Source organism: Eleutherodactylus coqui, chromosome 1 (genome assembly GCF_035609145.1).
Source record: "Eleutherodactylus coqui strain aEleCoq1 chromosome 1, aEleCoq1.hap1, whole genome shotgun sequence".
Classification (NCBI taxonomy): domain Eukaryota; kingdom Metazoa; phylum Chordata; class Amphibia; order Anura; family Eleutherodactylidae; genus Eleutherodactylus; species Eleutherodactylus coqui.
The window spans coordinates 267,444,684-267,471,672 of NC_089837.1; the positions used below are offsets into that span (position 1 = coordinate 267,444,684).

Sequence of the window (26,989 nt, forward strand, 5' to 3'; positions counted from 1 at the left end):
TCTAAATCTCTCACTTCCCAATGTCATAGAAACTTAAAATTTGGCACGAGCATTGAATATGTCATAAATAGGAAAAGTTAATAGGTCCCAACTCGATTATTCAATTCTATGCGCAAAAGAATTAGCATCCACAATTTACGTACGGAATCTAATTCTCTCACTTCCCGGTGTCATAGAAACTCGAAATTTGGCAGAAGCATTGATTATGTCATAAATAGGAAAAGCTAATGGGTCCCAACTCGATTATTCAATTCTATGCGCAAAAGAATTAGCGTCCAAATTTTACGTACAGAATGTAATTTTCTCACTTTCCGGTGTCATAGAAACGTGAAATTTGGCACGAACATTGATTATGTCATAAATAGGAAAAGCTAATGGTCCCAACTCGATTATTCAATTCTATGCGCAAAAGAATTAGCGTCCAAATTTTACGGATGGAATGTAACTTTCTCACTTTCCGGTGTCGTAGAACCGTGAGATTTGGCACGAGCATTGATTATGTCATAAATAGGAAAAGCTAATGGGTCCCAACTCGATTATTCAATTCTATGCGCAAAAGAATTAGCGTCCAAATTTTACGTGCGGAATGTAATTTTCTCACTTTCCGGTGTCATAGAAACGTGAAATTTGGCACGAGCATTGATTATGTCATAAATAGGAAAAGCTAATGGGTCCCAACTCGATTATTCAATTCTATGCGCAAAAGAATTAGCGTCCAAATTTTACGTACGGAATGTAACTTTCTCACTTTCCGGTGTCATAGAACCGTGAAATTTGGCACGAGCATTGATTATGTCATAAATAGGAAACGCTAATGGGTCCCAACTCGATTATTCAATTCTATGCGCAAAAGAATCGGCGTCCAAATTTTACGTACGGAATTCAATTCTCTCACTTTCCGGTGTCATAGAACCGTGAAATTTGGCACGAGCATTGATTATGTCATAAATAGGAAAAGCTAATGGGTCCCAACTCGATTATTCAATTCTACGCGCAAAAGAATTATCGTCCAAATTTTACGTAAGGAATCTAATTCTCTCAATTTCCGGAGTCATAGAACCGTGAAATTTGGCACGCGCATTGATTATGTCATAAATAGGAAAAGCTAATGGGTCCCAACTCGGTTATTCAATTCTATGCGCAAAAGAATCAGTGTCCAAATTTTACGTGCGGAATGTAATTTTCTCACTTTCCGGTTTCATAGAAACGTGAAATTTGGCATGAGCATTGATTATGTCATAAATAGGAAAAGCTAATGGGTCCCAACTTGATTATTCAATTCTATGCGCAAAAGAATTAGCGTCCAAATTTTACGTACGGAATGTAATTTTCTCACTTGCCGGTGTCAGGCCTTAGTCAGACGGGTGATTTTTCGCGTGATTTGCGGATTGCATGACGGATGCGCATCCGCAAATCGCGTGACCGGTGCACGCAAGTCGCCCGCAAATCGCCCGAAAATCTGCTCCTAGCCGCGTTTCATTAGAAACGGGCCGGAGCTGTCCAGCGCATTGCATTCAATGGAGACGGCAAACATCGTTCTTCTCTGTCACAGCTGTTACAGCTGTGGCAGAGAAGAATGATTTGTCTTCTATATGTTCTCAATGGGGTCGGCGCTGCTGCCGCCGGCCCCATTGAGCGCATATAGAGAAGAGAACAGGAATCGCAGATAGGTGCGATCTGCGATTTTTTGTTCTATAATTTATCGGACGAGCGCATAAAAAGCGCTCATGTGTCCGATACCATTGCAAAGCAATGGTTTTATAAAATCGCCGGCCGCATGCGCATGCGCAAATCGTGTGAAAAATCGCCCGTCTGACTAAGGCCTCATAGAAACGTGAAATTTGGCACGAGCATTGATTATGTCATAAATAGGAAAAGCTAATGGGTCCCACCTCGATTGTTCAATTCTAAGCGCAAAAGAATTAGCGTCCACATTTTACGTACGAAATCTAATTCTCTCACTTCCCGATGTCATAGAAACTTGAAATTTGGCACGAGCATTAATTATGTCATAAATAGGAAAAGGTAATGGGTCCCACCTCGATTGTTCAATTCTAAGCGCAAAAGAATTAGCGTCCACATTTTACGTAAGGAATGTAATTTTCTTACATTCCGGTGTCATAGAAACGTGAAATTTGGCAGGAGCATTGATTATGTCATAAATAGGAAAAGCTAATGGGTCCCAACTCGATTATTTAATTCTATGCGCAAAAGAATTAGCGTCCAAATTTTACGTGCGGAATGTAATTTTCTCACTTTCCGGTGTCATAGAAACGTGAAATTTGGCACAGGCATTGATTATGTCATAAATAGGAAAAACTAATTGGTCCTAACTCGAATATTCAATTCTAAGTGCAAAAGAATTAGCGTCCACATTTTACGTATGGAATCTAATTCTCTCATTTCCTGATGTCATTTTATATAAAGGAAATGTCGCATGGTTACCTCCCATGGTGTTTCCTGGGTAACGCAGAGAACTATGCAAAATGGCGAACATATGTTTTTCCGGTATCTCCAAAGTAACCACGACTACATAAGATTTCCGTGTGACCACCAGATAAACACCAGTACCAAATTAACTCGGGCGAAGCCGGGTATATCAGCTAGTATATATATATATATATATATATATATATATATATATATATATATATATATCAATTTAAACATGTGTAACTAAGCTTGAAAAAGACCTATGTCGAAACGCGTAGCTTAAACAATAAAAAAGGATTTTCTTTATGGCGTGGGAACTTTTTCATTTTATACTATAAAATTTCAAACAAGAGGATAGTTATACAGATGTAGCAAACATTAACTTGCCATCTAACATGTTATGATACCTTAACTACATTCTACTGCAGGGCTGTAAATCGAATAATCTTAATATGCCCTGCATGTTAACGACGGCCACAAATGTATATTGTTTTTTGGAAACTAAGGTGGGTATAAATAGTTAAGTGACCTAAATTCTTACATTTTTTGGTGGTCCGTCACTCTGTTCCTCAAGACATTAATCTGAAAAACAGAAAATAGTATATTTAAGTTTCGTAGTACCTTACGTGTTGAACTTTCTATAGAATAACATGAACTTACCTCATATTTCTGCTTCTTAAATTTCTCTTGGAGGTCAAACTTTTCAGCCTCTAATTGGTACAGCTGGTTGTACAGTTTCTGAGCTTCTAACCTAGTAAAAATATTATATGGTCAAAACTGAGGTGATGAAGGATGCTGATATTCTACTGAAAGCCCCACTGTTTTTAACATGCCTCTTAGGTTTTTTAACCTATGATCACTTTTAAAAACAAAGAGGGGAATTTCTTTTCTGCTGCATGTCACAAGTGTAGTAAAAAAACTTTCTGTCATTACTGAAGATAATTACCTTACCCAACTTGTACAGAACCAACAAGAGGGACAGCCATTTTGGACTTAATATTAACCAACAGACCTGACAGAATAATAGGGATGCAAGTTGGGGAAGGGGGGGGGGGGCGACCTGGGAAACAGTGAACATAATAAAATAAATTGCAACTTGTCTTTAAAAAGAGAGTTTTACAGTGGAGCTACAAAAATGCTAAACTTTAGGAAGGCCAAGTTCGATCAGTTTAGTGACTGGGATAATGTTCTCAAAAATAGGAACAATAAATTGAAAACATTTAAAAACATCCTAATTATTTACTGTGAGAGATGCATGCCTTGCAGGAATAAAAGACTTAGTAATATGAGAAAACTAATGTGGCTCAACAAAGATGTTAAAGGGACAATAAACAGCAAAAACAAAGTGTATAAACTACTAAAACAAAAAGGCAGTGAAGAAGAACTAATAACCTACAGGGAAAAAAATGTGAAAATTAGATAAGAGCAGCAAAGGGTTTGTGCCTAAGTTGGTGAGGAGAGCAGCCACTTGTAGAAAGAGCTTCTCAGCCACAGCACAAAAAAAAAAAATCAGCACTTTGGTTATTTTCAAGACTCTCACTCCTGGACATTACCCGTGAGAGACTATCCTGATCTGCTGGCCAGCAGTGAAGAGAGATTACATCTCTCAGCCGATGCTTTACATCATGGCCACCTAGGGCTAGCAAGGAAGGAGAAGTCAGGAACTTTATTTTGGAGTTACCTACGGGAGCCCGCCCATGGCAAGAGCATGCTGTAACAGATTTGCCAACACCGCGGTAACTAGCCACAGTTGATACAATACCACAGCATAGCTACATACCGGGGCACAGTCACCGGAACGAGGTGAGGAGGCGGTAAAAGGGTGCCAGCAGTTCCGCAGTCAAGCTGCCTGTGCTCGCGACCGTCCAACCCAGCTTGCACAGCCAGAGGAGAAAGGAGCTGAGCTGCTTTTGGGGATGTCCCAGCCTGCAGCTGAAGATATTACGAAGCAGGAGAGAAGGCTGCTGTAATGCATTTGGCTAAGCAGTAAAAAGTAGAAAACCATAAAAGCCCCAAGACAGCTTGCAGTTCTCCCCCTCTCCTGTCCCCCCTCCCCTTTCCTCTCTGAAAGGCACAGAGGAAAAGGGTCATGTCAGTGAGACCTCAAAGCAAAATAAGAGAAATATATTCCAAACTACAATGTACTCCAAAAGAGTAAGGATCCTAGAAGTTGTACCAAACACCTCAGAACACCACATCTTCATAAAAGAAGGGAGAAAGAGAGCCCCCTGTGACAACTGCAGCATATATTTACACATGTAAAATCAAGTGCAGAAGCACATTGATTAGCCTGGTCCATGTTCGGCTCAAAGGGACAAACACCCCGCAGACTCTATCTTGTGAAATAGTTGTGAGGCTTCAAGTGCAGCAAAAAAGGAGATCTTGCCTGCCACATACTGGCCGAGACTCTAAGATCCTAACTCTTACAAAGGGAACCCTCTTTTCTGCTACTTGATGCTTCATCATCTAATCCCAATAATCTATATATAATGCTATGATTATGATCTAGGAGCACACATTATGGCCGCCATGTTTACAGCAAACTCAAACCTTACCACTCCTGCACAATCTATCATTTTCTCCTTTCTCTGTATTTATTAAATCTCAAAGCTACTGCGGCCAACATCACAATGGGCTAGCCCACCAAAACTGACAGCTTTCCCTGCTACTAATCCTCCACCTTGGGATGGATCAGATACAAACAAGTCTGACTCCATAACAAAATCACCAGATATAGCTCCTCAAGAAGAAGCACTCTTTGTCTCAACTACAGCAATATATTCCTCCCCACAGTGCAAGCACTCTATCTAAAAATACCATGAAATGCCTTGCTCAAGAGAATCTTTCACACCTCTGTCTCCCTCCTTTGCATCAGATACACCAGGGTACTGAGAGAGGAGTCCCTTATAAATGGGGCTTCCCAGTAAAGCTGCTCATCTTCAAAGATGGAGTAACTCGCAGCATTTCTTCACCTAAACAGATGGAGGATATTTTTGTCAAATGGTCCCTCAAACTTCCACAAGAAGATCCACCTCTCTCGCCAATGTAGAGTTAATCTTTAATCAATCATTCCTGGAACAAAATACCCAGAAACAAGCCTACATTACCACCTTCCTAAAACAAGAGCCCCGGAAGATCTCTGAAGGAACTGCTCACAGAACTAAGCTTTCAGGTTGCAGCATTTCAAGTTCGTACACAACGGCCTAATTTTTCCATAATCACAATTTTTTTACAATTTTTATAATTCTTTGAAACTTTTTTCCTCCTCTGTTTTACAAGATGGAAAGGAGTGTTCCATTTTATATGTGTTGCCCTCCCTTGCGGTTCACCCCCATTTAGGGTGAGTGGCAAAAACTCACCTGAGATACCCTTTTCGGTTCAATTAGAACCTGGAATATTAAGAAACAGGTTTGCTGATTTTTATATTGTCAAGTTTAGGTTATGTTACTGGATCAAGTTGTTGCTAATTGCTCTTATATCAGTGTCATTTCCCGTGCTTATACTAAAGAAAGAATGTAAGATTCTAAACCTGTGCACTGGAGATTTCCACAGGTTTCAGTAAAGAAATATGACTATTGTGCACATGGTATTTAAAATCTTTTTCTACATGTTAAAGGACTCATACAAATGCTCCCTTTTTTGGAGGGAACTCAAAAACCAAAATTGCAATATCTTCTGTGCACAGGAGACTCATCTAAATACCATAGGGGAAATCAGAATCAGGAATAGTATTTTTCCACATATCTTTTTTTCACATGCCGTAAACAAAAAAAGAGTTGTTGTTATTGCTGTTAAAACACTCTTGTATTTAAATGTATTGAAGCTATTTGTATTGAGAGCCTTCATTCATATGTGTACTGTACAAAAAAAACTGTTTAAATTGACACAATTGCTAAATAAAAGGAAAATTGTTTTAGATTAATTCAAAAACTGTGGTGTAAAAATACACAGTACACCCCTAGATGAATTCTTTTAAGGGGTTTTGTTTTCAAAATGGGGTCATTTGTGGGGCTGCTCAAGGTCTCTAAAAGTGAGCAATGGGGCTTAAGATGCTCTCAAGCGAAATTTCTGTTCTGGAAGCCACCGGTTGCTCCTTTCAGTTTGGGCCCCGTTGTGCATATAGACATAATATTAGGGCCACAATGGATATGTTTCTGAACACAGGACAAACAAGGGTATCCATTTTGGGGTGTAAATCATCATTTTCATGTGCAATATATAAAAAAAATGGACTTTAAAATGATGTATTTGCAAAAATATGAAATTTTATTTTTTTCTCCTCTTATATTGCATTCATTCCTGAAAAAAAAAACTGTGGGGTAAAAATACTTATGACACTTCTCAGTGAATACATTAAGGGATGTAGTTGTTAAAATGGGGTCATTTATGGGGGTATCTATCATTTTGACACCTATGAGCCTTTGCAATCTTGGCGTGGTGCAGGAAAACAAAGTGTTCCTCAAAATGTTGATAATCAATGTTAAATTTGTACATCTCCTAAATGGTTAAAAAAAATCGAAAGTTTTTAAAATGTGTGTTCAGAATAAAGTAAACAGATGGAAATATATATCTTAGCAAAAAGTTCTACAGTATATTTGCACATATTTGAGATATTGCAATTAAAATGTGAAAAAATGATAATTTTTTCAACATTTTCCCAATTTTGTTGCTTTTCTTAAATATGCATAAATTTTATCAGTCTATTTTTACCACCTAAATGAAGTACAATATGTACCAAAAAAACAATGTCAGAATCACTTCGATATATGTACAAAACCTGTACGGAGTTATTCAAAGTGACATATGTCAAAGTGATATATGTCAGATTTCCAAAATTTGGCTCCATCACTAAGGCGCAAACAGGCTTCAACACTAAGGGGTTATGAAACCATTTGCAACCCATATTAGACTCTCACAAAACATCAACGGAATCAAAATAGGGAAAAAGCACTATAAAATAGGCCTTTTTGCGGACAATGTAATTCTAGCACTCTCAAATTCAGCTACTTTCTTTCCTGCTGTCTCCAAAATAATTGATAATTTCTCCAAAATCTCATACTATAAAATCCATATTTCAAAAACACAAATTCTTAACCTAGGAATCCTTAGTTACCCATTTAAACAATTTATATAAATTTACCTGGGGTAAAAACTACATATCATATCTAGGTATTTCCTTAACCTTTTCCACATTAAAATTATTAATTAAACATTTAATCCCATTAATCAAAGCAGAATTAGGTAAACTTAAAACTCATGGCTAGGTAGAATTGCTACAGTCAAAATGATGATTCTTCACAAAAATCCCAATATTTTTTTCCAAAATGTCCCACTGCATTGACCAATCACCTTTCCTAAAAAAATTCATTGCCTCATCCAATCCTTTATCTGGAATAATAAAAAAAACTAGAACCAAAGCTGACATTCTTTTCAAAGATCAAAAGAAAACGGGACTCAGCTCCCCTTCAATCATTCAATATTATAGAGCTTTTATTTTAGAACAACTCAGGTCTTTATGGCTTATTGACCACTCACACCTATGGGTTCTGCTTAAAACTTCATAATTGTGAAATTCTCACTTAAGAACCATTTACTAGTGCATCTGTCCTTTTGGTATAGATTTCCCTTTTATTAGTCCACACTTCAAGCTATAAGAAATGTTTGGAACATGTTAACTGTCAAAAAGGGCTAATTGCATTCCCCATGCATAATTCAAATATTGATATTCTATCTATTGCAATTGAGGACCTTGATCTCTCCAAGTGGAAAAGGCAGGGAATCTCACAGGTCGACCAGCTTTGGACAGTCCAGTGTTTCATTGCCTTTCCAGATCTTGTATCCATTTTTTAAATTTCTAGAACAGATCTATTCAAATACTTTCAAAGTTGTCACTAGAGATGAGCGAGCACCAAAATGCTCGGGTGCTCGTTCATCTCTAGTGGAACTTTTCGCGATGCTCGAGGGTTCGTTTCGAGTAACGAACCCCATTGAAGTCAATGGGCGACCCGAGCATTTTTGTATTTCGCCGATGCTCGCTAAGGTTTCCTTGTGTGAAAATCTGGGCAATTCAAGAAAGTGATGGGAACGACACAGCAACGGATAGGGCAGGCGAGGGGCTACATGTTGGGCTGCATCTCAAGTTCACAGGTCCCACTATTAAGCCACAATAGCGGCAAGAGTGGGGCCCCCCCCCTCCCAACAACTTTTACTTCTGAAAAGCCCTCATTAGCATGGCATACCTTTGCTAAGCACCACACTACCTCCAACAAAGCACAATCACTGCCTGCATGACACTCCACTGCCACTTCTCCTGGGTTACATGCTGCCCAACCGCAACCCCTCCCCCCCACAGCGCACACCAAAGTGTCCCTGCGCAGCCTTCAGCTGCCCTCATGCCACACCACCCTCATGTCTATTTATAAGTGCGTCTGCCATGAGGAGGAACCGCAAGAACACACTGCAGAGGGTTGGCACGGCTAGGCAGCGACCCTCTTTAAAAGGGGCGGGGCGATAGCCCACAATGCTGTACAGAAGCAATGAGAAATAGAATCCTGTGCCACCGCCATCAGGAGCTGCACACGTGGGCATAGCAATGGGGAACCTATGTGCCACACACTATTCATTCTGTCAAGGTGTCTCTGCATGCCCCAGTCAGACCGGGCTTTTTAATTCATAGACACAGGCAGGTACAACTCCCTATTGTGAAGTCCCTGTCGACCGACAGCATGGGTGGCTCCCTGGAACCCACCGGCGATACACAAAAATATCCCATTGCATTGCCCAACACAGCTGAGGTAGTAATGTCGTGCTTAATGCAGGTGGGCTTCGGCCCACACTGCATGCCCCAGTCTGACTGGGGTTCTTTACAAGTGGAAACAGATGCATTTATAATTCCCTGTGGACCCACAGCATGGGTGGGTGCCAGGAAGCCACCGGCGGTACATAGAAATATCCCATTGCATTGCCCAACACAGCTGAGGTAGTAATGTCGTGCTTAATGCAGGTGGGCATCGGCCCACACTGCATGCCCCAGTCTGACTGGGGTTCTTTACAAGTGGAAACAGATGCATTTATAATTCCCTGTGGACCCACAGAATGGGTGGGTGCCAGGAAGCCACCGGCGGTACATAGAAATATCCCATTGCATTGCCCAACACAGCTGAGGTAGTAATGTCGTGCTTAATGCAGGTGGGCTTCGGCCCACACTGCATGCCCCAGTCAGACTGGCGTTCTTTACAAGTGGACACATGTAGGTTAAACTCCGTGTGCACCGACAGCATGGGTGGCTCCCTGGAACCCACCGGCGATACACAAAAATATCCCATTGCATTGCCCAACACAGCTGAGGTAGTAATGTCGTGCTTAATGCAGGTGGGCTTCGGCCCACACTGCATGCCCCAGTCTGACTGGGGTTCTTTACAAGTGGAAACAGATGCATTTATAATTCCCTGTGGACCCACAGCATGGGTGGGTGCCAGGAAGCCACCGGCGGTACATAGAAATATCCCATTGCATTGCCCAACACAGCTGAGGTAGTAATGTCGTGCTTAATGCAGGTGGGCTTCGGCCCACACTGCATGCCCCAGTCAGACTGGGGTTCTTTACAAGTGGACACATGTAGGTTAAACTCCGTGTGCACCTACAGCATGGGTGGCTCCCTGGAACCCACCGGCGATACACAAAAATATCCCATTGCATTGCCCAACACAGCTGAGGTAGTAATGTCGTGCTTAACCCCTTAGTGACCAAGCCTGTTTGCGCCTTAATGACCAGGCCAAATTTTGCAAATCTGACATGTGTCACTTTAACATGGAAAAACACCAGAAAGGTTTTGCATATCCAAGCGATTCTGACATTGTTTTTTCGCCACATGTTGTACTTCATTTAGGCGGAAAAAATAGACCGATAGAAATTGTGTTTATTTATTAAAAGCGCCAAAATTGGGAAAATTTTGAAAAAATCGTCATTTTTTCACATTTCCAACTGCAATATCTTAAATATGTGCAAACATAATATAGAAATTTTTGCTAAGATTTATATTTCCACCCGTTTACTTTATTTTGGGCGCACATTGGAAAAACTTTCGTTTTTTTTTAACTATTTAGGAGACGTACAAATTTAACATTACTTTTTAGCATTTTGAGGAACACTTTGTTTTCCTATACCAAGCCGAGATTGGAAAGGCTCATGAGTGTCAGAATAATAGATACCCCCCCAAATGACCTCATTTTAAAAACTACACCCCTTAATGTATTCACTGAGGGGTGTCATGAGTATTTTGACCCCACAGTTTTTTTTCAGGAATTAATTCAATTTAGAGGAGAAAAAGTAAAATTTCATATTTTTGCAAATCTGTCATTTTAAAGACATATTTTTTTCCTATAGTTTACATGAAAATCAGGATTTACACCCCAAAATGGATACCCCTATTTCTCCCGTGTTCAGAAATATACCCATTGTGGCCCTATTGTTATATCTGAGTCCACAACGGGGCCCAAAATGAAAGGAGTAGTCAGTGTCTTTCAAAACAGAAATTTTGCTTGAAGTCCTTTTAGGCCCCATAGCACACATGTAGAGTTCTTGAGCGCCCAAAACCATAGAAAACCCCCACAAATGACCCCATTTTGAAAACTAGACCCCTTAAGGAATTTATCTAGGGGTGTACTGCATATTTTGACCCCACAGTTTTTGAATGAATTCAAACCAAGCAAAGGGAAAAAATTGTGATTTTCGTTTTTTCGGCAATTCTGTCATTTTAAAAACAGCTTTTTTTGTACAGCACACATATGAAGGAAGACTTGCACCCAAAAATGGATACCCCTGTTTGTCCCGTGTTCAGAGACATACCCATTGTGGCCCTAATCTTATGTCTGGATACACAACGGAGCCCAAAATGAAAGGAGCGACCGGTGGCTTTCGGAACACAAATTTTGCTTGAAGTCCTTTTAGGCCCCATTGCCCACTTGTAGAGTTCTTGAGCGCCCAAAACCATAGAGAACCCCCACAAATGACCCCATTTTGAAAACTAGACTCCTTAACTAATTTATCTAGGGGTGTACTGCGCATTTTGACCCCACAGTTTTGTGAATAAATTCAAGAAAAGCAAAAGGAAAAAATTTGGATTTTTGTTTTTTTGGCAATTCTGTCATTTTAAAAACAGCTTTTTTTGTACAGCACACATATGAAGGAAGACTTACACCCCAAAATGGATACCCCTGTTTGTGCTGTTTTCAGAAATATACCCATTGTGGCCCTAATCTTATGTCCGCATGCACAACGGGGCCCAAAATAAAAGGAGTAATCGGTGGCTTTCAGAACATAGATTTTGCTTGAAGTCCTTTTAGGCCCCATTGCCCACTTGTAGAGTTCTTGAGCGCCCAAAACCATATAGAACCCCCACAAATGACCCCATTTTGAAAACTAGACCCCTTAACGAATTTATCTAGGGATGTACTGCATATTTTGACCCCACAGTTTTTGAATAAATTTAAGCAAAGCAAAAGGAAAAAAATTGGATTTTCATTTTTTGGGCTATTGTGTCAATTTAAAAACAGTTTTTTTTGTACAGCACACATATAAATGAAGGCTTTCACCCCAAAATGGATACCCCTGTTTGTCCCGTGTTCAGAAACATACCCATTGTGGCCCTAATAGACTTACAGGACCCATGGCTAGGCCTACAATGAAAGGAATACCCGTTGGATTTCAGGGTACCACTGAATAAATTTCAGGCCCCATTGCCCACTTATAGAGCCATTGAGCGGCCAAAACTATAAAGAACCCCCTCAAATGACCCCATTTTGAAAACTAGACCCCTTAACGAATTCATCTAGGGGTGTAATGCGTATTTTGACCCCACAGTATTTGAATGAATCTAAGCAAAGCAGAAGGAAAAAGTTACGATTTTCAATTTTTTTGGCAATTTTTTCAATTTAAAAACAGTTTTTTTGTACAGTGCACATAGGAATGAAGACGTTCACCCCAAAATGGATACCCCCGTTTGTCCCGAGTTCAGAAACATACCCATTGTGGCCCTAATCTACTTACAGGACGCATGGCAAGGCCTATAAAGGACGGAACACCTGTTGGATTTTAGGGCACAACTGAATAAATTCGAGGCCCCATTGCTTATTTGTACAGAATAAAGATTGACTCCCTAAAAATTCCCCCCCTCCCCCTCCGCGCCCTTTTTGGCGTTCGCAAATCTTAGATAAAAGTAAAAATGTGAACTGTGTAGTATTTCCGAAGACAGGGGTAATTACGGAGGCTGGTTGGAATGGGCCCATGGGGCAATAAAACCGGGTATCCCCCCCCCCCTCCTCTCATGCTTTTTGGGGGTATTTCATGACCTCAGTGGCGGGTATGGGGTGTAAAAAGTGGCGTTCCGTGAGTCTCCGTAAGCTTGATGAGGTGCGGCGGTCTCACACAGAAGGCGCTCAACAAGGTGCTCCTGGAACTGCAGGAAAGCGAGCGTTCCCGGGGCTTCTTGTAAAATACGTATCACAGGTAGCGGTCTGAATAACGCCGGGCTCACGCGGGTGCAGGCGGAATCCGCTTGCGGAGGCCCACAGCGGATCCCATCTGTGAGCCCGGCTGTGACGCTGCGTACGGCTGCGTAATGTACTGCGCATAACTGCGTACTCACACAGGCGGTCATGCACAGTACACCTTTGTTTGTATTTCCCGCACCATCGCTTAGCGATGACACAGGTACCCGCAGCCCGTATACAATGTAGTTGCGTATGGACTGCGGGTATATCCGCGACCATGGAGCACAATGGGCTCTATGTTGCCGATATCCGCAGTAAAATAGAACCTGCTGCGTTCTCTTTTCTGCGAGTGGATTACGCAATTCTGACCCGCTAATGTGAGCGGAATTGTGTAATCCAATGCGATTGATCTGCATATTACCACGGATCAGACGCATGCGGAATCCGTAATTCCTATCCGGTCATGTGAGACTGGCCTAAGGTAGATCGCTACCTTTTTATCACGTGACCGGGGACCGCTCAACGAGGCCCCTGGTCACTGCTCCAGGCTCTCTGTGACCGTTGGTCGCTGGGAGCAAGGAGATTTTACATTTCCTGGGCTCCCTGACTCCTGCGCATGTGTCCGGCTTTTTGCCGGCAATCGCATGTGCAGAATCCTGGAAGGTCCACGGAGGAAGATCGCGTCGGGATTCAAATACGCAGGCCTCAGGTAAAAAGTTTCATCTCCTCTCACCAATCGCATCAGTGAGGGGAGATGAAACTTCAAATTTTTTTTTTTACTTTTACGTGATCGCCATTATTGGATAATAGCGAACACGTGACCAGGAACCGCTCACCGCGGCCTCCCGTTAAATCTCCAGGCTCTCGGCTACGTTTTGTAGCCAGGAGCAGGGAGAATTTAAATTATCCTGGCAATCCACAGCTTTTGCGCATGCGCCCGCCATTTTGGCGACGGGCGCGTGTGCAGAAGCTGTGGTAAGGTCCGCGGATAAATCTGGGGGCCTTAGGTACGTACTTTCATCCTCCCTCATGGATATGATCCATGAGGGGAGATGAAACGTACGCTTTTTAAACTTTTAAAAACTTTTTTTTACTTTTTTTTTTTTTTACTTTTTTACACTTTTTTCTCACTTTACATGATCACTGTCATCCATTGGATGACAGTGATCATGTCCCCGGTATAATCTCTCTGCTCCTAGCTACACATGGCAGCCAGAAGCAGAGGGATTTTAAATTTCCCGGGGCTCGAGCCCGTCTGTTCACGCGCCCGATGTCAATCATCGGGCGCGCATGCGCAGACGGGGATTCGGGTCCCGGGACATCGGGACACCGCTGAGGACTGGGGGTGAGTATTTTCACCTCCCCTCATGGATCCGATCCATGAGGGGAGGTGAAACTGACTTTTTTAAAACTTTTTTTTAACTTTTTCGCGATCGCCGCTAACCATTGGATAACGGCGATCGCGGTACCGGGGACCGCTCACCGCAGTCCCCGCTGACATCTCCTGCCTCCCGGCTACCTACAGGAGCCGGGAGCCAGGAGATTTTAAATCTCCCGCGCCGCTGGGCCTTCTGCGCATGCGGCTGACGTAATGCCGCCTGGCGCGCATGCGCAGAAGACCGGCTTCGGGCCCCGGAGCGGCAGGAGAGCGGGGAGCAGCGTGCCAGACCTCGGTGAGTAATTTCAGCTGCTCCGATGGATCCGATCCATCAGAGCAGCTGAATCTTTAACTTTTATGTACTTTTATTTACTTTTTTTGCGATCGGCGCTATCCATTGCATAGCGCCGATCGCAATGCCGGGGGGGGCTCCGAACAGCCCTGGATGACAGCTCCATGCTGTCAGCTATCTGCGGACACCGACAGCATGGAGCTGTCACGTCCACAGCCCGAGGGGCACTATTCTCTGCAGGAAGCATGTTTTTACGTCCTCAGAGAATAGAGCCCACTTCGGGAGGACGTAAAAACACTATGGGCTGGTCGTTAAGGGGTTAATGCAGGTGGGCTTCGGCCCACACTGCATGCCCCAGTCTGACTGGGGTTCTTTACAAGTGGAAACAGATGCATTTATAATTCCCTGTGGACCCACAGCATGGGTGGGTGCCAGGAAGCCACCGGCGGTACATAGAAATATCCCATTGCATTGCCCAACACAGCTGAGGTAGTAATGTCGTGCTTAATGCAGGTGGGCTTCGGCCCACACTGCATTCCCCAGTCAGACTGGGGTTCTTTACAAGTGGACACATGTAGGTTAAACTCCGTGTGCACCGACAGCATGGGTGGCTCCCTGGAACCCACCGGCGATACACAAAAATATCCCATTGCATTGCCCAACACAGCTGAGGTAGTAATGTCGTGCTTAATGCAGGTGGGCTCCGGCCAACACTGCATGCCCCAGTCAGACTGGTAATATGTACCTTAACATTAACCGCGTTGGTGGTAATGTGGTGGTGACTGCGGACCTAGTAGCGCGGTTTTATTTTGTTGGTTTTCGGAATGTGGCGAGGATTAAGTGGGCCGTGGCGGGGGATGTTTTGGAGGCACTACGTGTCCTCTCCACGTGTCCGTGGTTATATGCACCTTAACAGTAACAGCGTTGGTGGGAAATGGCCTCGCCGCCATCATGTCTTTGGGAAGCCTCTGTTTCCACACCCCAGAGACATACCATTAGCAGCTGTATAGGCAGAGCCCAGAATTAGTAACATTTCAGCCGTAGCATTAGCGACAGGCCCCACTAACATATCACTAGCAGCATTATAGGGGGAGCACAGTCTTAGTTCTATTTCAGTAATAGTAGCAGCCTACACAGGCCCCAGTAACAATTCCGAAGCAGCAGTATAGTGGGAGCGCAGTCTTCGTTCCATTTCAGTAATAGTAGCAGCCTACACAGGCCCCAGGAACAATTCCGAAGCAGCAGTATAGTGGGAGCGCAGTCTTCGTTCCATTTCAGTAATAGTAGCAGCCTACACAGGCCCCAGGAACAATTCCGAAGCAGCAGTATAGTGGGAGCGCAGTCTTAGTTCCATTTCAGTAGCTGCAGTATAGCAAAGGCCCAAGTTACATTTATGTAGCTAAAGTGTAGGCCAACCCCACACACACTTCTGTACCATGAGTGCAGGCGAAGAACATACAAATTGCTATGATTACACTGTAGGTGAGGGCCCCAAAACATTGGTGTACCAACAGTACTAATGTACCTCAGTAAAAATTGGCCATGCCCAACCAAGATGGCAGGTGAAACCCATTAATCGCTTTGGTTAATGTGGCTTAACCCCTTGAGTAGCACGCCCGGAAATTTTCCGGGACGAGCTTCACTGCTCATAGTGACATAGCCCGGAAGATTTCCGGGCTATGTATCACTATGGGAGCTGCAGAGCACAATGCCACAAGCTGTGACAGTGTGCTCTGCCTGCACAGACCCACACATAGCAGTGCAAGGGCTTTGAAAAACCAGCAGAAGATATTGCAGATATGTCGGCAATCTCCTGCACTGGTTTGTTTACAGGTTGCCATAGAGACCATCGGCTTGTCAGAAGCAAGCCGATGGTCTCTGTGGCAGGGAGAGCTGGTTGTTAGCTGTCAGAGGACAGCTAGGTTCTAGCTCTTACAGCAGAGATCAGAGAAAACCTCCGATCTCTGCTGTGTTAACCCTTTACATGCTGCAGTCTATGTGACTGCAGCATGTAAAGGGCTGTCACTGCAGCATGTAAAGGGCTGTCACCATCGGACCCCCGGAATGTGATCAGGGGGTCCTGATGGGTCCCTGTGGAAGTCCCCTAAAGGGACAAAAGAAAAAAAAAAAAAAAAGTAAAAAAATTATAAAACAAATAATAAAAACACTTGTCTCCCTTTACTTTGTAAAAAAATCAAAAATATAATCACACATGTGGTATCCATGCGTCGTAATGACCCAGAGAAGGAAGTTAATACATTATTTAACCCCTTAATGACATGGCCCCTTTTTTTCATTTTTCCCCATTTCTTTTTTTCTTCCCCCCTGTTTAAAAAATCACAACTTGTCCCGCAAAACACAAGCCCTTATATGGCCATATCAATGGAAAAATGAAAAAGTTATGGCTCTTGAGACGCAACTGCAAAATTAGTTGAAATTCAATGATTAGACCATTTTAAAAAACCTGCCCTGGTGGGCACGACAGGGAGGTAGGAAACCCGCCACTCAAGGGGTTAAGTGGTAACTAGGCCTGGAGGCAGCCCAGTTTAACGAAAAATTGGTTCAAGTTAAAGTTCCAACACTTTTAAGAGCATTGAAACGTATAAAAATTTTTTAGAAAAATTATATGAGTGAGCCTTGTGGCCCTAAGAAAAATTGCCCGTTCAGCGTGATTACGTGAGGTTTCAGGAGGAGGAGCAGGAGGAGGAGGAGGAATATTAGACACAGATTGATGAAGCAGAAATGTCCCCGTTTTGGATGGTGAGAGAGAACGTAGCTTCCATCCGCGGGTGCAGCCTACGTATTGCTTACGTATCGCTGCTGTCCGCTGGTGGAGAAGAGAAGTCTGGGGAAATCCAGGCTTTGTTCATCTTGATGAGTGTTAGCCTGTCGGCACTGTCGGTTGACAGGCGGGTACGCTTATCTGTGATGATTCCCCCAGCCGCACTAAACACCCTTTCCGACAAGACGCTAGCCGCAGGACAAGCAAGCACCTCCAGGGCATACAGTGCTAGTTCAGGCCACGTGTCCAGCTTCGACACCCAGTAGTTGTAGGTGGCAGAGGCGTCACGGAGGACGGTCGTGCGATCGGCTACGTACTCCCTCACCATCCTTTTACAGTGCTCCCGCCGACTCAGCCTTGACTGGGGAGCGGTGACACAGTCTTGCTGGGGAGCCATAAAGCTGTCCAGGCCCTTAAAGACTGTTGCACTGCCTGGGCTGTACATGATGCTCGATCTACGCACCTCCCCTGCTACCTGGCCCTCGGAACTGCGCCTTCTGCCACTAGCGCTGTCGGATGGGAATTTTACCATCAGCTTGTCCGCCAGGGTCCTGTGGTATAGCAACACTCTCGAACCCCTTTCCTCTTCGGGAATGAGAGTGGGAAGGTTCTCCTTATAGCGTGGGTCGAACAGTGTGTACACCCAGTAATCCGTAGTGGCCAGAATGCGTGTAACGCGAGGGTCACGAGAAAGGCATCCTAACATGAAGTCAGCCATGTGTGCCAGGGTACCTGTACGCAACACATGGCTGTCCGCACTAGGAAGATCACTTTCAGGATCCTCCTCCTCCTCCTCCTCCTCCTCCTCAGGCCATACACGCTGAAATGATGACAGGCAAGCAGCATGGGTACTGTCAGCAGTGGGCCAAGCTGTCTCTTCCCCCTCCTCCTCATCCTCCTCATGCTCCTCCTCCTCCTCCTGAACGCGCTGAGATATAGACAGGAGGGTGCTCTGACTATCCAGCGACATACTGTCTTCCCCCGGCTCTGTTTCCGAGCGCAAAGCGGCTGCCTTTATGGTTTGCAGGGAACTTCTCAAGATGCATAGCAGAGGAATGGTGACGCTAAGTATTGCAGCATCGCCGCTCACCACCTGAGTAGACTGCTCAAAGTTTCGAAGGACCTGGCAGATGTCTGCCAACCAGGCCCACTCTTCTGAAAAGAATTGAGGAGGCTGACTCCCACTGCGCCGCCCATGTTGGAGTTGGTATTCCAGTATAGCTCTACGCTGCTCATAGAGCCTAGCCAACATGTGGAGCGTAGAGTTCCACCGTGTGGGCACGTCGCACAGCAGTCAGTGCACTGGCAGATTAAACCGATGTTGCAGGGTGCGCAGGGTGGCAGCGTCCGTGTGGGACTTGCGGAAATGTGCGCAGAGCCGGCGCACCTTTACGAGCAGGTCTGACAAGCGTGGGTAGCTTTTCAGAAAGCGCTGAACCACCAAATTAAAGACGTGGGCCAGGCATGGCACGTGCGTGAGGCTGCCGAGCTGCAGAGCCACCACCAGGTTACGGCCGTTGTCACACACGACCATGCCCGGTTGGAGGCTCAGCAGCGCAAGCCAACGGTCGGTCTGCTCTGTCAGACCCTGCAACATTTCGTGGGCCGTGTGCCTTCTATCTCCTAAGCTGAGTAGTTTCAGCACGGCCTGCTGACGCTTGCCCACCGCTGTGCTGCCACGCCGCGCGACACCGACTGCTGGCGACGTCCTGCTGCTGCTGACACATCTAGATTGCGAGACAGAGGTTGAGGAGGAGGAGGAGGAGGAGGGTGCTTTAGTGGAAGAAGCATACACCGCCGAACATACCACCACCGAGCTGGGGCCCGCAATTCTGGGGGTGGGTAGGACGTGAGCGGTCCCAGGCTCTGACTCTGTCCCAGCCTCCACTAAATTCACCCAATGTGCCGTCAGGGAGATGTAGTGGCCCTGCCCGCCTGTGCTTGTCCACGTGTCTGTAGTTAAGTGGACCTTGCCACTAACCGCATTGGTGAGGGCGCGTACAATGTTGCGGGAGACGTGGTCGTGCAGGGCTGGGACGGCACATCGGGAAAAGTAGTGGCGACTGGGAACTGAGTAGCGCGGGGCCGCCGCCGCCATCATAGCTTTGAAAGCCTCCGTTTCCACAACCCTATACGGCAGCATCTCAAGGCTGATAAATTTGGCTATGTGGACGGTTAACGATTGAGCGTGCGGGTGCGTGGCGGCGTATTTGCGCTTGCGCTCCAACACTTGCGCAAGCGACGGCTGGACTGTGCGGTGCGAGACATTGGTGGATGGGGCCGAGGACAGCGGAGGTGAGGGTGTGGGTGCAGGCCATGAGACGGTAGTGCCTGTGTCCTGAGAGGGGGGTTGGATCTCAGTGGCAGGTTGGGGCACAGGGGGAGAGGCAGCGGTGCAAACCGGAGGCGGTGAACGGCCTTCGTCCCACCTTGTGGGGTGCTTGGCCATCATATGTCTGCGCATGCTGGTGGTGGTGAGGCTGTTGGTGGTGGCTCCCCGGCTGATCTTGGCGCGACAAAGGTTGCACACCACTGTTCGTCGGTCGTCAGGCGTCTCTGTGAAAAACTGCCAGACCTTAGAGCACCTCGGCCTCTGCAGGGTGGCATGGCGCGAGGGTGTGCTTTGGGAAACGGTGGATTATTTGGTCTGGCCCTGCCTCTACCCCTGGACACCGCACTGCCTCTTGCAACCTGCCCTGCTGCTGCCCGTGCCTCCCCCTCTGAAGACCTGTCCTGTGTAGGCGTTGCACACCAGGTGGGGTCAGTCACCTCATCGTCCTGCTGCTCTTCCTCCAAATCCTCTGTGCGCTCCTCCCTCGGACTTACTGCCCTTACTACTACCTCACTGCAAGACAACTGTGTCTCATCGTCATCGTCCTCCTCACCCACTGAAAGGTCTTGAGACAGTTGCCGGAAGTCCCCAGCCTCATCCCCCGGACCCCGGGAACTTTCCAATGGTTGTGCATCAGTGACGATAAACTCATCTGGTGGGAGAGGAACCACTGCTGCCCAATCTGAGCAGGGGCCCGAGAACAGTTCCTGGGAGTCTTCCCGCTCCTGAGCATGTGTCATTGTAGTGGAGTGAGGAGGCTGGGAGGAAGGAGGAGCAGCAGACAGAGGATTCGGATTTGCAGCACTGGACGGCGCAGAACTCTGGGTGGATGATAGCTTGCTCGAAGCACTTTCTGCCATCCACGACAGGACCTGCTCACACTGCTCATTTTCTAATAAAGGTCTCCCGCGTGGACCCATTAATTGGGTGATGAATGTGGGTACGCCAGAAACGTGCCTCTCTCCTAATCGCGCAGCAGTCGGCTGCGACACACCTGGATCAGGAGCTCGGCCTGTGCCCACACCCTCACTTGGGCCTACGCGTCCTCGGCCGCGTCCACGTCCTCTCGGCCTACCCCTACCCCTCAGCATGCTGTATTACCAGTGATTTCCAAGCCAGGAAAGAAATTGGCGCAAGCCTGCAGCCAAAATAGAATTTTTTCCCTAGTTTTTCAAAGGACAAGCCACACTGCGTGTATTCAATGAATACTACTAAGTTTAATAACTGTGTTGTGGCCCTGCAAATGTTTCAGAGAACTGCAGTGATGCAAAGTTATTGGCTCCAGCAGATCAGGGATTTCCCATGCAGGAAAAAAATTGGCGCAAGCCTGCAGTAAAACGTAGCTGGCTGCGTCTGATTTTTTTTTACGTTCTGCACGCAGCACACACGTACCCAGAGCCCTGAGGACTGTCAGAGGCAGGCGAAATAGAATTTTTTCCCTAGTTTTTCAAAGGACAAGCCACACTGCGTGTATTCAATGAATACTACTAAGTTTAATAACTGTGTTGTGGCCCTGCAAATGTGTCACAGAACTGCAGTGATGCAAAGTTATTGGCTCCAGCAGATCAGGGATTTCCCATGCAGGAAAAAAATTGGCGCAAGCCTGCAGTAAAACGTAGCTGGCTGCGTCTGATTTTTTTTAACGTTCTGCACGCAGCACACACATACCCAGAGCCCTGAGGACTGTCAGAGGCAGGCGAAATAGAATTTTTTCCCTAGTTTTTCAAAGGACAAGCCACACTGCGTGTATTCAATGAATACTACTAAGTTTAATAACTGTGTTGTGGCCCTGCAAATGTGTCAGAGAACTGCAGTGATGCAAAGTTATTGGCTACAGCAGATCAGGGATTTCCCATACAGGAAAAAAATTGGCGCAAGCCTGCAGTAAAACGTAGCTGGCTGCGTCTGATTTTTTTTTACGGTCTGCACGCAGCACACACGTACCCAGAGCCCTGAGGACTGTCAGAGGCAGGCGAAATAGAATTTTTTCCCTTGTTTTTCAAAGGACAAGCCACACTGCGTGTATTCAATGAATACTACTAAGTTTAATAACTGTGTTGTGGCCCTGCAAATGTGTCACAGAACTGCAGTGATGCAAAGTTATTGGCTCCAGCAGATCAGGGATTTCCCATGCAGGATAAAAATTGGCGCAAGCCTGCAGTAAAACGTAGCTGGCTGCGTCTGATTTTTTTTTTTACGTTCTGCACGCAGCACACACGTACCCAGAGCCCTGAGGACTGTCAGAGGCAGGCGAAATAGAATTTTTTCCCTTGTTTTTCAAAGGACAAGCCACACTGCGTGTATTCAATGAATACTACTAAGTTTAATAACTGTGTTGTGGCCCTGCAAATGTGTCAGAGAACTGCAGTGATGCAAAGTTATTGGCTCCAGCAGATCAGGGATTTCCCATGCAGGATAAAAATTGGCGCAAGCCTGCAGTAAAACATAGCTGGCTGCGTCTGATTTTTTTTTTACGTTCTGCACGCAGCACACACGTACCCAGAGCCCTGAGGACTGTCAGAGGCAGGCGAAATAGAATTTTTTCCCTTGTTTTTCAAAGGACAAGCCACACTGCGTGTATTCAATGAATACTACTAAGTTTAATAACTGTGTTGTGGCCCTGCAAATGTGTCACAGAACTGCAGTGATGCAAAGTTATTGGCTCCAGCAGATCAGGGATTTCCCATGCAGGAAAAAAATTGGCGCAAGCCTGCAGTAAAACGTAGCTGGCTGCGTCTGATTTTTTTTTACGGTCTGCACGCAGCACACACGTACCCAGAGCCCTGAGGACTGTCAGAGGCAGGCGAAATAGAATTTTTTCCCTTGTTTTTCAAAGGAAAAGCCACACTGCGTCTATTCAATGAATAATGTATGTCTTCTGGCCCTGCCTACACAATTCTATCCCTGTAGTATTAATGCCGGGTGCAATGGTCTGCACAGCCGGTTTTGAGGAAAAAAAAAAATGCAACACTGCTAACAGCAGCCTGGACAGTACTGCACACGGATAGATGTGGCCCTAGAAAGGACCGTTGGGGTTCTTGAAGCCTACACTCACTGCTAACACTCTCCCTGCCTAACCACCACTTCTGTCCCAATTGCAGGGCGCAATGCTCTGCAGATCCAATTATGAAAAAAAAAAAAAATATGCAGTGCTAACACAGTACTGCACACTTTAAGATGTGGCCCTGAGAAGGACCGTTGGGGTTCTTGAAGCCTACACTCACTCCTAACGCTCTCCCTACAGCAGCTCCAGCACGATACCACTGTCCCTCAGCTAACTCACAAGACATCTGAGGCGAGCCGCGGGAGGGGCCGATTTTTATACTCAGATCTCCCCAGCCACTCACAGCAGGGGGGTGGTATAGGGCTTGAACGTCACAGGGGGAAGTTGTAATGCCTTCCCTGTCTTTCAATTGGCCAGAAAAGCGCGCTAACGTCTCAGAGAGGAAACTGAAAGTAACCGGAACACCGCGTGGTACTCGTTACGAGTAACGAGCATCCCGAACACCCTAATATTCGCACGAATATCAAGCTCGGACGAGTACGTTCGCTCATCTCTAGTTGTCACCTATTAACAAAAATCTTCCCCCTGCCCCTACTAGAGTCAATGTCCCATCAAAATTAGAGGCCTGGTTAAATTCCACTTAAGAATCCAATAAAGGAATTTCAGTATGCTACCAAATTTGGATCTCTTACATACAAGATCCGTGTGTAAAAAAGAAGTGGGAAGCGGATTTACAGATTCCAATAACAGACAAACAATGGCTACCGTATATACCGGCGTATAAGACGACTTTTGAACCCCGAAAAATCTGCTCTGAAGTCGGGGGTCGTCTTATACGCCGGTAATACCAAAAAAAAAGTGTAAAAAAAAAAATCATTACTCACCTCCCCCGGCGTTCTGTCGCGCTCCGGCAGGATGTCGCTCGCTCCTCGTCCCCGGCGCAGCATTGCTTTCTGAATGCGGGACTTGGAATCCCCGCCTCCAGAAAGCTAATACACACGCCGTCAGCCAGTTACAGCCATTCAATGACAGCATTGAATGGCTGTGATTGGCTGAAGGCGCACGTGGCTTCAGCCAATCACACCCATTCAATGATGTCATTGAATAGTGTGATTGGCTGAAGCCACGTGCGCCTTCAGCCAATCACAGCCATTCAATGCTGTCATTGAATGGCTGTAACTGGCTGACGGCATGTGTATTAGCTTTCTGGAGGCGGGGATTCCAAGCCCCGCATTCAGAAAGCAATGCTGCGTCGGGGACGAGGAGCGAGCGACATCCTGCCGGAGCGCGACAGAACGCCGGGGGAGGTGAGTAATGATTTTTTTTTTTACACTATATTACCGGCGTATAAGGTGAAAGTTGGGGGGTCGTCTTATACGCCCCGTCGCCTTATACGCCGGTATATACGGTAAATAGTTTTTCCTCTATTTAATCAACATCCAGATGTACAAACCACTTGGAAAGCTTACGCAAAATATTATACCAATAATAATATACCAATGGTATCTCATTCCCCAGAAACTCAACAAAATTTCCTGTTGGAGATCCTTAAAAGAAGGAAGAATGGGAAGCATTTAAAGAGACCAGGATGGTTGAACACAGAACTTGCACAAATGTTAAAAAGGAAGAAAAATATGTTCATCAAATGGAAAGAGAGGGGGATATCTAAAGAATAATATAATGAGGTCTGCAGAAACTGTAGGTAAAGTGTCAGAAAAGCTAAAGCTAATAATGAATTGAGGATTGCAACAGAGGCCAAAAGCGATAAAAAAGGATTTGGGGGGTATGTCAGAAGCAAAAGAAAAGTCAAAGATGCTATTGGATGCTTGCAAGATGAAAATGGTGAATTGGTTAAGAATGATGTTGAAGGCCGAACTTTTAAATTCTCTCAGAAAGTAGATGGAACATCAACTGACCTTCCCTGTGCTATTTGGGGGGGATAAAGGATTGCAGACTATAAACAGAGAGATGGTGTGGGAACACTTAGCTAACGTAAATGAATTCAAGTCTCAAGGTCCAGATGAATTACATCCTAGGATACTAAAGGAAGCAGTGGAGGTAATTGCTGAATCACTTGCCATAATCTTTGAAAATTCCTGAGAAACAGGAGAAATCCCAGAAGATTGGAAAAGGGCATATGCCGTCCCTATCTTCAAAAAAGGGAAGAAGGTGGATCCTGGAAACTACAGGCCTGTGAGCCTGACTTCTATACTGGGAAAAGTCTGAACAAATTATTAAACAGCATGTATGCAAGTACTTGGATAAAAATGGACTAATTAACCAGAGCCGGAATTGGTATATGCCAGACAAATCTAATTTCCTTCTATGACAGAACCAACGACTGGGTTGATCAGGGAAATGCAGTAGATATAGTATATCTCGGCTTTAGTAAAGCATTTGACAAAGTATCTCATACCATACTTATTGAAAAAATGACCAAATATGGGATTGACAAGGCATCTTTTGGGTGGATTCACAACTGGCTGAGTGATTGTATTCAAAGAGTGGTCATAAATGGCTGCACATCCAAGTGGAAGAAAGTATCAAGTGGGGTACCGCAAAGCATTGTCCTGGGCCCAGTGTTGTTTAACATTTTTATAAATAATCTGGAGGAGGGAATTGATGGGAAACTGATTAAATTTGCATACAACACAAAATTAGGAGGGATAGCTAACACTAGAGAAGAGAAAGAGAGTATTCAAAAGGATCTAGAAAAGCTTGAACAATGGGCAATGACTAACAGAATGGTATTTAACAAGGAGAAATGCATAGTCTTACATCTGGGTAAGAAAAATGAAAAAAGCACAGCACATACAGAATGGGAGGAATTGGGCTAAGCAGAAGCACATGTGAAAAATTTAGGTATACTAATAAATCATAGACTGAACATGAGTCAACAATGTGATGCAGCAGCCAAAAAGGCAAACACAATTCTGGGATGTATTAAGAGAAGCATAGAGTCTAGATCATGTGAGATAATTATCCCCCTGTACTCTTCCTTAGTCAGACCTCATCTGGAATACTGTGTCCAGCTCTGGGCACCTCACTTTAAAAAAGACTTCGACAAACTGGAGCAAGTTCAGAGAAGAGTTACTAAGATGGTGAGCGGTCTGCAAGTCATGTCCTATGAGGAACAGTTAAAGGATCTGGGAATGTTTAGCTTGTCAAAGAAGGCTTAGAGGAGATTTAATAGCTGTCTTCAAATTTCTGAAGAGCTGTCATAGCACACAGGGATCATTTGCATAAGGAATGAATAGAAGCATTTGCCCAAGGAATGAATAGAAGCATTTGCACAAGGAATAACTAGAAGCAATAGGATGAAACTGAAAGGGAGGAGACACAAATTATATATTAGAAAAACTTTCTGATAGTAAGGGTGATCAATGAGTGGAACAAGTTACCACGGGAGGTGGTGAGTTCTTCAATGAAAGTGTTCAAACAAAGACTGGACAAATATCTGTCTGGGATGATTTAGTGAATCCTGTACTAAGCAGGAGGTTGGACCAGATGAACCTGGAGGTCCCTTCCAACTCTACCATTCTATGATTCTATGTAGCTCACCAGAAGGAACCCTAGTACATCTGTGGTGGCAATATCAACATATTTCAGGTTTGTGGAACCAGACTTTCCAATTAATGTCCACTCTCCAACTTTGCAGGTACTTAGTACAGAAACAGAACTCAGCATTTATTACCCGGATTCCGCAGTTTTTTTAGAAGTGCCCCGTAAAAGGACATAAACTGCTGTTAGGGCACATGGCCAAGCTCAGAAAAAAAGGACTGCTATTTGGCTTTTGGAATGCAGATTGAGGCCTCGGTCACACGACCGTTTTTTGGTCCGATCTGCAGACGCGCTTGTGATCTGCAGATGTATAGATCAAATGCTTCCTAATGGGATCGGTCACATGTCCACTTTTTATGCGGATGTACGATCAATTATAGGACACAACGATTCGCAGAACGCACCTATGTGCGTTCTATGCATCGCTGTGTGCTATATATACGCTCAATGGGGCCGGCGGCAGCAGCGCCGACCCCATTGAGAACATATACTAAAGATCGCTCTCCTCTGCCACAGCTGTAACAGCTGTGGCAGAGAAGAACGATGTCGCCCATTGAATTCAATGGAGCCGGTAATACAGCCGGCTCCATTGAAAGCAATGGGCTGCCAGCGAGTGCTGGATGAATTTTTGGGAAGGGCTTAAAAATATAACCCCTTCCCTGAAAAGCATCCTGAAATGTGTAAAAAAAAAAAATTATACTCACCTTTTCCCTGCAG

General features: G+C 45.0%; 1 protein-coding gene across 1 annotated transcript in view; it reads right to left on the reverse strand.

Annotated features, from left to right (window-relative positions):
- LOC136611720 (troponin T, cardiac muscle isoforms-like) overlaps positions 1–26,989 on the reverse strand; it is a 465,566-nt gene that overhangs the window by 44,997 nt on the left and 393,580 nt on the right. The window contains exons 11-12 of the mRNA XM_066591524.1: positions 3,094–3,184; positions 2,975–3,015 (exon numbers count right to left, since the gene is read on the reverse strand). Of these exons, the coding sequence (XP_066447621.1) occupies positions 2,975–3,015; positions 3,094–3,184 (132 nt within the window). The remainder of the gene's footprint in view (positions 1–2,974; positions 3,016–3,093; positions 3,185–26,989) is intronic.